Source organism: Syngnathus typhle, linkage group LG3 (genome assembly GCF_033458585.1).
Source record: "Syngnathus typhle isolate RoL2023-S1 ecotype Sweden linkage group LG3, RoL_Styp_1.0, whole genome shotgun sequence".
Lineage (NCBI taxonomy): Eukaryota > Metazoa > Chordata > Actinopteri > Syngnathiformes > Syngnathidae > Syngnathus > Syngnathus typhle.
Genome location: NC_083740.1, coordinates 21,102,374 through 21,114,887, shown reverse-complemented (window position 1 = coordinate 21,114,887; position 12,514 = coordinate 21,102,374). Strand labels below are relative to the sequence as shown.

The 12,514-nt window shown below is 41.1% G+C and overlaps 2 protein-coding genes and 1 long non-coding RNA gene across 3 annotated transcripts in view; all 3 read left to right on the top strand.

Moving 5' to 3' along the window:
• LOC133151478 (heart- and neural crest derivatives-expressed protein 2-like) overlaps positions 1-592 on the top strand; it is a 6,121-nt gene extending 5,529 nt beyond the window's left edge. The window contains exon 2 of the mRNA XM_061274557.1: positions 1-592. This exon is cut by the window's left edge and continues 453 nt beyond it. The gene's annotated coding sequence lies outside the window, so the exon portion shown is untranslated.
• A 5,248-nt stretch (positions 593-5,840) lies between these two features.
• LOC133151892 (uncharacterized) lies at positions 5,841-6,319 on the top strand. Its single transcript, XR_009714013.1, has 2 exons — positions 5,841-6,119; positions 6,270-6,319. It is a non-coding gene; the product is annotated as an uncharacterized LOC133151892 (long non-coding RNA).
• A 184-nt stretch (positions 6,320-6,503) lies between these two features.
• LOC133151890 (uncharacterized) lies at positions 6,504-11,326 on the top strand. The gene is made up of 2 exons (XM_061275290.1): positions 6,504-11,126; positions 11,277-11,326. The coding sequence occupies exon 1, from the start codon at positions 6,939-6,941 to the stop codon at positions 10,644-10,646; it is 3,708 nt and encodes a 1,235-aa protein (XP_061131274.1). The 5' UTR covers positions 6,504-6,938; the 3' UTR covers positions 10,647-11,126; positions 11,277-11,326.
• The last annotated feature ends 1,188 nt before the right edge of the window (positions 11,327-12,514 follow it).

The window sequence follows — 12,514 nt, the reverse complement described above, 5'->3', positions numbered from 1 at the left end:
CCAATGTCAGTAGGCTAAATTAGCACGTCAGGTTTGTGAAGGTTAAATCGTGGACAGCGCTTCTGCATGTCAATCAATTTTCTGAATTTTAATAGATGGTTTATTAGCAGCATGGGATGCCAGAAAAAAAACCTTGAGGTTTGTTCTCTTTTAATTAATGAAAATAAACACAAGTAGACTACCTGAAGATATTAGAACCACTCGTCCTTTGGGCCACAAATTTAATCCCACACATTCTGTACAAATGAGAAGTCAGTTTGCTCGCAGCTTTATTTAACTCAATATACGTATTTATGTGCAATGTGGCCTTTTGGAAGAGCAAAACTGCCACTCCACTGAGGCCAAAAGACATAATATTTCTTAGTACACTCCGCAGTGTTTGTGTCGTTGTAGTGTCGACCTGCAAAAGTTTTGTCTCTCTGGCTCTTTCTGGGCTGGGGTGTATATATGTAGTTTACATGTTGAGACGTCACTGTGATGATAAGGTGTCCGTGTTGTGAAGTGAAGAACGTGGTGGGAATGTAAATAATGCTAATTATAAAATGTAATCTGTGTTTTGAATTTAATAAACCACCACCTGTTTACATGGAAAGTGATGAAATCTGAGCTCTTTTTACCCTTAGCTGCCGTTTGAAAAAAACTGCCTTGAAAAAAGATAGGGAATTTGGATTTAAAACAATAAAAATTACATCACCATGAGGACACGAAAAGGTTTCTTATTAAGTACATTTTACTCTGCGTACTATAACCAGGATTTAAAAACAACAACTTTGGACCAAGCGTGATATGTGGTCGTCACGTTAACTATATTGAGTAAACCCTCCTTCAAGTTTGACCGTTCGAAATTCTGTGCGTTGCTTGATTTTGTCATTCGGAAATTCCGAGTGCACCAAAAACTGACTGCCAGTGCGTACACTCAGCGTTGTAGACACGTTGTGCTGGTGCCTTAGGAAATTGATGGAAGCGGAGCCCGTGCAGTCTTCCTCTCAGAGCACACCAACTCGCAGTGTCGTGCACTGGCATCGGTGCGATTTTCTGAACGCGCCTGAGGTGTTAGCAAAAAGAGAGAAAAAGAAGGAAAAAAGAAAAGAAATCCGAATTTATTCATTTCCACCGGCAAAGAAAGTTTCAATTTATCAAAGTCAAAGTCAAAGTCAAAGTCAGCTTTATTGTCAATCTCTCCACATGTCACAACACACAAAGAGACCGAAATTACGTTTTTCTCTATCCCACGGTGACGAGACACATAACACGATAGACATACATGTACGCGACACAATATAAAACCAAGAAGGCAAAAATTCTAACAATCAATAGGAAGAGTGATGAATAAATAATAAATAAACAGATAACACAATAAATAACGGAGCCAGCAAGCATAGCGCAAAAGTAAAAAACATCATAAACAAAAAGGCACAAACAATAAATAAGAGTAATAACAAATAATAAATAATAAGAGCCAGTGTGCAGTCAGACAGTCCAGACAGTAAAAGTACAGGACGCTACGCAGAACGGGGGAGCGAGTTCAGGATCCTAACAGCCTGGAGTATGAAGCTGTTTGAGAGTCTGGAGGTGCGGGAGCGCAGGCTTCTGTACCTCTTCCCAGAGGGCAGAAGCTCGAACAAAGAGTGAGCGGGGTGACTCGCATCACTCACAATCGTGGTCATAGTGTTAGCAGTGTTGAGCACATGACGTGCTCACTTCTCCCGTCCCCACGTGATTTACTCGTTTCAAGGCAGAGTTTTTGTTGTATTTATTAAACTCAGTTCTAAAGATATTTACTATATGTATTTTCAGTGTGGAGAAATGTAATTCCAGGTATCCTCAACCCATGCGTTAGGGTAAAGCAGGGTCTGAAAATGGCTAGCACTGAATTAAAGACCTTATAATGACAGTTTATTTAAGGGTAAATTAACACAACATACGTACCTGACTGTATTATTAGATATCTCCCATTTTAAATGTAAGTCTTAAATTCACTATCACAAATATAGCTCTTTTGTCTTAAAGAGTGCTGTTGGCATGCAATTGCTGCTGTAGTATAGTCTTACTCGGTAAAAAATGTTAGTCTTAAATTCACTATTACAAATACAGCCCTTTTGTCTTAAAGAGTGCTGTTTGTATGCAATTGCTGCTGTAGTATAGTCTTGCTCTGCAAAAAATAAGGCGAATAAAGAGTCTTATAGAAAATAACTAGTTTGCCAAATGTCGGTCAGTAGAAACAGAAATGAATCAGTATGAAATAACAGTTTTGTTTTTTTATATACTTTTTGTAATCCTGCGCTCTCATTACGCTGCTATTAAGCTATACAATGTTAAGAATTACCATGGTTCACCATGATTAAAAACATCATTCACATTTTGTGTTAATCTTGGAAAACACTTGATCTGTTTTCCATTTAAAAATGAGACGCCCAAACTAAAGCATCTGTCTTAACGACATCTGTTAGAAAGTTTGGTTGCTTTGTGAACCCCTTTATCATCTTTAGTTCAAAGTTAATATGCAGCATAATGATACCTATATGAATGTCTTTAGCCAAATTAGTGGTAGGATTTTAAGTATTAATTAAAAAAATGAAATACCATCTTTGAATACATCCATCAGACAGTGCTTAGAAACTGTTTCATTTTCATGTTTTATAGTGCTATATTTTGTTTCCACATGTTGTCCTTTGTGAGAATGTGGGTTGAAAGAAGGTATTTGTTTCTAACAAAACGTGGAATAAACACAGTGATGGCGCAACAATAGCAAGTCTTTGAGCAGATTGTTGAATGGCAATGGATAACAGATACATTTTATTGGGCTAAAAAACATCTCCTGATGTTAAATATCCTATAACATTGTATAATTTTTTAGTTCTGACAATCAAAATCTGAAAAAAAGAAGCTAAATCTGGAACTATTCGAGCGGTACTGTTGCAGCATTGCATACATTGATTTGTAGAACTTCAATTCTTGAATCTTGCCGCTGATGATGTGTCATCAGTGCAGGGGCTGAAGTAGTTACTTTACTTGTCAAATTATAACGTTGTGTAAATTTGTGAATGGGCTCATGTTTGAAGCATTGTGAGTACTTCATACACAATGAGCTAGCATTCCATTTTTATATCAAAGTTGAGATAATTCAGGAAGTGGATGAATATTCATTTTATAGCCCAACTGCTGGTAATTTAAAGAACAGGTTTATTTGACTGGATGACTGTTAGTATTTTTTTATAGTCTGCCAATCATGTGGTTCTTATACCAACGTTTTTGATTTCTTATTTACTGCAGCGTTCACTTTTACAGGCGCATCTGGATAAACTATGTGGCATCTCAATCAAAGACGGGCATTTTGATAACCTTCTCTTGGCCAAACTGCTGGATATTCTGTGAATTTATTAAGAATATGTCCTACTGTCTCTCAAAACAACAACAATACCTAGAAGTAGAACATATTTGCTTCCCGGTTGTCTCGTCATTGTATCTGATGGAGCTGTCAATCAATCACCTATTGATAAGGGTTTATCTGGCAATCGAGTTGGTATGTTGATGGAGAGAGACAAGAATAGAATAGAATAGAATATAGAATAGATCTTTATTTGTCATTGTCACACGTACAATGAAATTTAAAAAGTGCCAACCGATCAGCGCATGAGATAAAAAAATAAATAGAATAAATAGAATAAAAAGCTAAAAAAATACAAGCTAAAAACCCACAGAAGAACATACACGGACATAATCATTTACGTTTAGCGGCATTCAATGTGACTACCACTGTAGGGTAAAAATTGTTGGTGAATCTGCTAGTCCTTGACCTAGCCTAGTCCTAGTCCTTCCAAAAAAAAGTGGAAAGTTTGAGAGGCTTTTTCATATCCTGACAAAGACTGACGTGGGACATAATGGCTAAAGTTAGACTGCAGAACAGAAAATTGGTGCAAGAACTGGGGTCAGGGACTTTTGCATGACCTTTGGATGACCCCCTTTGGAAGAATATTTTTCTATTTGATGGTTGTGCCTTTGGATAATTTACACAACTACCATGGAAAACAAACAAATGAGTATTTTCACTCTTGTCTAGTGTGTTGTTTTATTTGGGGTATTTTTATTCAGTTTCTCAGCAAACAAGTTTGGAATCAATGTCTTTGGCCGGGAATGGTGTATTGTATCCATTTAAAATGGGGTTTAAATTGGATTTCTGTTTATAACAACTCAGTTGTCCTTACTCCTCAATATTTAAACCAGGGGTCTCAAACTTGCAGCATGATGTTTTGTAGCCCCCTAGTTGCCTTTTTTTTTTGCAATGTTGTTGGCCTTGTTTTTTTTATTGTTGTCCCTAATGAGCAATCATAGCTTAGGTTCATGAAAGTTTTCAGCGAAACTGAATTCTGAAGAGACACCAAAATGGAAGGAAAATATATCCTGCCACCCAAACCCAGTCAGATCACCTGGCATGACATGGTTAAACAGTCAATTTCCAGAATAACAAAAGACTATTTATCTATCTATCTATCTATCTATCTATCTATCTATCTATCTATCTATCTATCTATCTATCTATCTATCTATCTATCTATCTATCTATCTATCTATCTATCTATCTATCTATCTATCTATCTATCTATCTATCTATCTATCTATCTATCTATCTATCTATCTATCTATCTATCTATCTATCTATCTATCTATCTATCTATCTATCTATCTATCTATCTATCTATCTATCTATCTATCTATCTATCTATTTATTGTTTGTTTGTGTGTTTGTGTGTTTGTTTATATTTAGCACACTGGTAACTTGACATGTCTTGAATGCCCAGTTTTAGTACTCAAGAAATTGTCATTACTAGTGATGTGAAAAATGTATGATGTGAAAATTTTCACTCGATACAGAAAATAGATCATTTCTACTTTTGAATGACCAATACAGAGAACTGATTTATTTATTTTTCTATACTACAAATATATCTGTTGTTGCATCTTAAAACAAAACATCTTGAAACCATCTCAATCCCGCTTCTCAATGAAGTAGGGTTAGAGGATGACAGTGTAGAAAATATAAGTATTTGATCCCTACAGTTTTTCAAAAATTTTATACTGAAAAATGAATGGAGAGTTTCTGATTTTTTATGACAGCTCCATCTTAACTGTGATAGAAACATTATAAAAACACATACGAGAAAAATTTATCGAATGAAAAATAAAAATGAATTTGCATTATGTATTTAATTTGCAATACGTAAGTATTCAACCCCTAACAAGACATGATTGAATATTTGGTGGGAAAAACCTTGCTGGCAAACACAGAAGTCAGATATTTCTTGCAGTTGCTTACTGAGTTGGCACACATTTTTTTCGCACTTGACGCGTGTACAAACAACGGCGCTAACAACAAAACACAAACACGCTAGCTCGCGGGTTCCCTCCAATTGTCAGAACCCTGTTTTTTCTCTTAAACTTAAGAAAGGGTATAAAAATGAGTGGGGCAGCTGGCTATGGAAGAAGTATCACTTTCATAGGAAATGGGAGTAGGACCTTTTTTTCACGCTGATATATATATATATATAAGCGCCCTCCTCACGCTGTCGGCGGAGAGGCACAGGGGCAGCTCGTGTGAAGGGGGAGTGGCCTTCAGCGGGCAAGTGCTGTTCTGAGCGTCGAAGCGAGCAAAGAAACGGTCACTATTTGTCTGTATGCGGGCAAAAGCATAACAGTGATATGGTCAGAAAGTCCAAGATGGGGAGGAGGGCGGCTTTGAAAGCTCCTTTATGCGAAGGGTAGACCAGGTCCAGGAACCTGTCGCCACGCGTAGGAAAATTAACATGCTGGTTGTAGCTGCCATAAGAAAATGCACTGAACGTTTTGAGCTAAGCTCTGTTTCTAAGTGGGAACCAATTTTAGTTTTTGTGTTAGCGGTTCCTTTTTGAGAGTGACACAAGGGCGAGAGTGTCTGATTTTGAGCCACCGGGTGGCGACGTTTTTCCGTTTGAACAAGCAAGTGGTGAAGAACGCAAGAAATGCTTATTTTGTGTCCTTTCTGATAGCATTTTTGTTTATTGTTGAAACCGGAGTTTGAAGACCTGTATTGTCAGGATTTACGTTTTTCTTCGTTTTCTCCCTCGAGCAAATGCGGCAATGAGGTAATCCTTAGATGTTAGCCATGCTATGTTATGTTAGCAAGAACATGACGAATGTGTTTTAAGTGCATGAGCAGATTTAAGTTATTTTGTGTGTAACGTTTATTGTTCTCTGTGAGAACGTTTTATGTTAATAGTCTTTATGTCTTTTAGTTCTCACGGCATGTGTGTGGAGAAGTTGAATAAATGCCCGTTTTGAAGAACTGCTTGTACGCCTGATTGACGAGGGAGCTACAGTGAGAACTCAACCAGCCCGGCGCCAGAACAAGACGGTGTTCGGCAGAGCTACAAGCAAGTCACTTCACTCACCTCTTCCATCGGACAGATAAGAGACTGTACATTCACCTGCCTACACAAATAGCTACCTGAGTCCAGAGAGCTTTGGGGTGCCAGTCAACAATAAGTAAAACATTTGAACAAGTTAAATGTTTAAAGGTGGACTAGCCTCAATTGCTGTAAAGGGACCTACAAGTGCTAAATTGTGCAATGTTATGGTGATGTGTGCATGTTGTAAGGTTTAAGTGCGTGCTTATTTGCACCTAGTAATGTCTGATTGAGGTGTGAACGACCATTCATAGCATTTGAAAACAAGTTCATTTGCGAACATTCAAAGGTGTAGAACAACATTTAAGTGATTAAGTCATTGCAATGAAAAATTAAGTTTATTGTACATTTAGTCAATATATTAGACAGGTTGGTTGATAAAGTAAATTACAGGAGTCAGTAGTAATTCAAGATAGCCTACTGTAGTCAAGTGATAAAACTATAACATCATTACATTAGTAAATCAGATAAATACTGAGTTCATGAGACTTCCTAAAAATGGATAGTGAGCAAGCAGATAAAACTCTTAAGAGGGAGACTGAAATAAGTGAAGGCAAACAACCTGCCCCAGAAGATGCACTAAGAAGAAGTGAAAGATCGAGAAGGCTCACTGAGAAGGGACAAGAACTCGAAGAGACTAAACTCAAAGGTCTCCAACATCGTTTCTCACGTACCTATGACAAGTGGAAGATTCTTGCTAAGAAATCAAGGAAGGAGATAGAGGGAGCCTCTTCTCAAGAGAACCTACAAACTCTCATCAACAAGATAAAAGAAGCATCAAATGATGTACAGCAGGCGTACGAAGACCTGCGCAAATGCATAATCCCTGATAAAGAGACACGCCGTCGAACAGACACCTGCGACACTGTCTCAAGGCAGATATTAGAGCATGCTTGGAACCATCTCCAAGACAAAGATAACGAGCAAGAAATAGAGTGGTTTGAGACTGGCTCTGTGTTCTCATTAGGAGTATCAGAAGCATGCAGTGCAAGCTCAAGATCATCACTCTCAAGTAAATCGTCATGTAAATCTTCAAAAATAAGTGAAGCTGCAGCAGAATTAGCCGCAAATGAAGCCACTTTGGAAGTCCAAGAGCAAGTGGAGCGTGAGGAACGTGAACTCAGAAACCTAGAAGCTGAGTACAGACAAAGGCTTGTGCGACAAAAAAAGGAACGTGCACAAGAAGAAGAGCAATGTAGACAAAGGCTTGCACAACAAGAAGAAGAATGTGCTGCAAATAAACAGGTCTTGGAAGAAAAGCGCAGAAAGATAGAACGCTTAGAGACCATAAAAAAGATGAATGCCGCCAAGGCCAAACTAGAAGTGTATAAACAAGAACAAGGATCAACCTCAGACTTGCTGGATCTATTCAAGGATTATAAGCCCAAACGAGAAAGGCTTACATTCGACTCAAAACCTGCTGTCACGCCACAATTAATCACAAGGATGCAATCTTCTATAACTACTCCCAAAGAGGATAGCACAACTGATTTCGCCAAGGTACTAGCAGAGTCCTTCAGTGTAAGCCGTCTCCCAGCACCAGAGCCTGCTGTTTTCAGTGGAGATCCACTAAAGTACAAGGGCTGGAAAATGTCCTTTCAAACGCTGATAGGCAGAAAGAATATACCAGCGAACGAAAAAATCTACTACCTACAAAAATATGTTGGTGGACCAGCAAGGAAAGCCATTGAGGGATACTTCCTTCTGGGAACAGATGCAGCCTATCAGACAGCGCTCAATGTCCTGGAAAAAAGATATGGAAGCTCCTTTATGGTTGCTAAGGCTTTCAGAGATAAGCTGGCCTCATGGCCAAACATAGGACCCAAGGAAAGCATTCAGCTACGAGAGTTCTCAGACTTCCTTCAAGGCTGTCAAGCAGCCATGTCGCAAATAAAGAGCCTGGAGGTCCTTAACGACTGTGGTGAAAACCAACGAATGCTCTCCAAGCTCCCCGACTGGCTTACAGCAAGATGGAACCGAAGGGTGACCAGGATGGAAAAGGAAAATGAGACTTTCCCCAGCTTCGATCAGTTCGTGGAATTCGTCACAGAGGAAGCCGATATAGCTTGTAATCCGATTACCTCCCTTCACGCTCTGAAGTCTGGAGATGGTGGAAAGGAGAAGCCACAAAAAACACGAAGCGTTGGTGCTAAGGTGCTAGCAAGTAGCTCTGAAGAGAAAACAGATGCTAAAGGATGTGTATTCTGTGAGAAGTCAAATCATGGCTTACAGACATGTCGAAGGTTCTTGAAAGAGACAACTGCAGAACGAGTCAAGTTTGTGAAAACAAACAAGCTCTGCTTTGGATGTTTGAAATCAGGACATCAGTCCAAGAACTGTGAGAAGCGAAGTATTTGTGAGACATGCAAAAGGAAGCATCCAACATGTCTACATGAAAATCGTCCAAGGGAAGACGATAGGAAAGAACAAGAGGATGGCGAAAGAAAGGAGAGTGGGAGACGCTTTAAGAAAAGGGAAGACTTATCAGAGTCTGAAGAGAAAGAAGAGACACCAGTAGAGGCAACAGCTAACAGAGTGGTGCAAGACAAGAGGAGCACCTATTCCTCCACAGTTGTTCCTGTATGGCTGTCCACAGCAAGTAATCCAGAGCAGGAAGTGCTCGTATACGCTCTATTGGACAACCAAAGCGACACCACCTTTATCCTGCAAGAAACGGCAGACGTGTTAGTTACAAAGAAACAGCCTGTGCAATTAAAGCTCTCCACGATGTCATCCAAAGATACCGTCATCCAGAGTCAGAAGTTAACTGGACTGCAGGTCAGAGGTTATAATGAGACAAGGAAAATATCTCTCCCAGTAACCTACACAAGAGAGTTTATTCCTGCAAACCTAAGTCATGTCCCCATACCTGAGACAGCAAGATCATGGCCTCACCTAGAGCACCTTGCTGGAGAGATCACTCCTTTATGTGACTGTGAGATTGGCCTGCTCATAGGCTACAACTGTTCTCAGGCCCTGTTGCCCAGAGAAGTGGTGTCAGGAAAGGATAATGAGCCTTTCGCTCAACGAACAGACTTGGGCTGGAGTATAGTTGGCTGTGCAGATCCCTGCGTCGATTATGGAGATGCAATTGGAAGCAGCCACAGGATCGTTGTGAAACAAGTTATCACACCACCAGAAGTCATTAAGGCACTCGAATCAGACTTCAACGAAAGAGTAGCCGAAGATGCTCATATCTCACAGGAAGATCTACGTTTTCTATCCATAATGGAGAAAAGGCATCCGGACAAGGAAAAAAAGCTCAAGTTGGAGCACGCCAGCAGAGCTGAGCCGCAGAGTCAGTTGGAGCGCTGGAAGGAAAAAGAGCGAGCTGGGCCTCTGTCCGCCGCCAAGAAGCACGAAGACGGCCGAAAGGGTCGAGACAAGCGCTCCGATACGGATCACAGAGAGAGGGACCGCGCGAGTTACGACAAGAAGAAGCCGTCGGAGAAAAGCTCAGATCACGGCAGATCCGATCGCTCCAAGGACTGTGAGCGAAAAAGAAAAGACAAGCTTAAAGATGGGACGCTTTCCTCCACTTCCAATCTGAAATCACTTCTGGAGGAGAAGAAGTCTTCTCTCTCTGAAAGTGGCAAGTCCTCATTCACAAAATCCAAAGAAGAGGCAGCGGGGAGGATGCCGGAGAAGGATCGGGAGCGGAGGGAGCGAGACAGAGATTCGGACAGGCACAAAGACAAGGAGCGCCACAAGGACCGTTCCCAGCAGAGCAAGGCCAACAAAGTCAAGCCCAGCGGAGACATCAAGGTGGGAGAGATGTTAGCAGAAGACACTGAAGTTCGAAAGGCCTTCGTAGGCAAGACCTTGACGACGGAAGACTCACTGCTTGATTGCTTCCAGAAGTTCTCCAGCTGGATGATGTTAGTCAAAGCCATCGCTAGACTCAAACGACGTGTCAAAGAGCTCAAGGGTCTGACAGAAAGAATCAATGAAGCCACGAGTCTCGAAGAAAGAAAAGTAGAAATCACGATCAATGATATAGTGATTATAAAGGATGAAAATACACCAAGAAATGAATGGAAGCTGGCTAAGGTCACACAAGTGTACCCAAATGAAGATGGTCATGTGAGGAAGATACAGTTATTGATCAGCGACTCAGAACTAAATGACACTGGAAAACGAGTCAACAAGCAAACCTACCTGGAGAGACCTATACATAAGACTGTGACCTTGCTTGAAGCAGAATGAGAGCCTCCAGTCTACCCTCTCTAGAGCCCCTCCCTAGCGCCAGCTAGCTTATGACCTAATCCTTAGTTATAGTTACCTTAATTATACTTACCTCAGTTATACTTGCCCTTTTTCTCTTAGTCCTACGCATCTCAGATAGTTGAAGGAAATCACAAGTGATTTGGTGGGAGTGTAGCTGCCATAAGAAAATGCACTGAACGTTTTGAGCTAAGCTCTGTTTCTAAGTGGGAACCAATTTTAGTTTTTGTGTTAGCGGTTCCTTTTTGAGAGTGACACAAGGGCGAGAGTGTCTGATTTTGAGCCACCGGGTGGCGACGTTTTTCCGTTTGAACAAGCAAGTGGTGAAGAACGCAAGAAATGCTTATTTTGTGTCCTTTCTGATAGCATTTTTGTTTATTGTTGAAACCGGAGTTTGAAGACCTGTATTGTCAGGATTTACGTTTTTCTTCGTTTTCTCCCTCGAGCAAATGCGGCAATGAGGTAATCCTTAGATGTTAGCCATGCTATGTTATGTTAGCAAGAACATGACGAATGTGTTTTAAGTGCATGAGCAGATTTAAGTTATTTTGTGTGTAACGTTTATTGTTCTCTGTGAGAACGTTTTATGTTAATAGTCTTTATGTCTTTTAGTTCTCACGGCATGTGTGTGGAGAAGTTGAATAAATGCCCGTTTTGAAGAACTGCTTGTACGCCTGATTGACGAGGGAGCTACACTGGTGAAGCCTCGGAAAAACAGACTTCAGGTTAGCATGATTAAAATCCCCAGCGAAGATGGTGAAACCGTCAGGGTGCGCTGTCTGTTGTTCACTGACAGCCTGGTACAGTTCACTAAGAGCCGCGATCCTGTCGCCTTCGATATTGGAAGGCGGGATGTAAACCGCGACCAGCAGAATCGCGGTAAATTCCCTTGGCAGGTAAAAAGGACGGCACTTAATGATCACAAACTCCGCCAGTGGCGAGCAGTGCTTGCATACCACTACAGAATCCCGGCACCATTCGTCAAGGATGTAGATGCATATTCCACCTCCACGAGATTTTCCCCCTTGTACAATGGCCCGGTCCGCCCGATAGCACCATAGCCGCTCCAGGCGTACAGCAGAGTCCGGAATGTTGACGGTCAACCAAGTCTCAGTGAACACGAGCACACAGCAGTCACGCATTGTCCGGTTTGTAGATCTCAGCAAGCGAATGTAATCCATTTTGTTATCCAGCGATCGAACATTCGCCAGAAGAATGGAAGGCACGGCCGGGCGAGCCGGGTTGGCCGCCAGCCTGGCCCGGACGCCCCCACGCTTGCCCCTCTTCAGCCTCCTCGCACACCGCTTTCGTCGCTCCCCAACCGGGGGAGGAATAGCAGACGAGTCCGGCGACGCTTCAGGACGTAGCAGTCTGAGCTCCTTTAATGTCCCCGCATCAAAGTCCAGAACTCGACAAAACTCGCTTTCGCCGATGTCGAGCAGAACCTGCCTGTAGCACGACTCAGTACGACAAGACGAACACATAAAACTGCCGGACAAACACTCATTTGACGAACAAAACACCGTTTGGGCGGGACAGAGAGAGGTCTTATGCACGCGCCGCCATCTTGTGAAGCAATATATAGTAGGGGTGTAAATCGCGGGATTTGTCACGATACGATATCATATCGATACAAAGAACTACGATACAATATTTGCCGATATCTTAAAGCCTGCTGCGATTCATTCACGATATATCACGATATAGTGCTCTACGATCGATTTTTTTTTTTTTTAAATCAAAAATATAGAACAATATCCTGATTTATAACAATCCAGACGGAAAATCAACAAGGTACTGCAAACTCTTTATTTAGGAAATTACAAGAGTATTGTAGTATACAAAGTGCT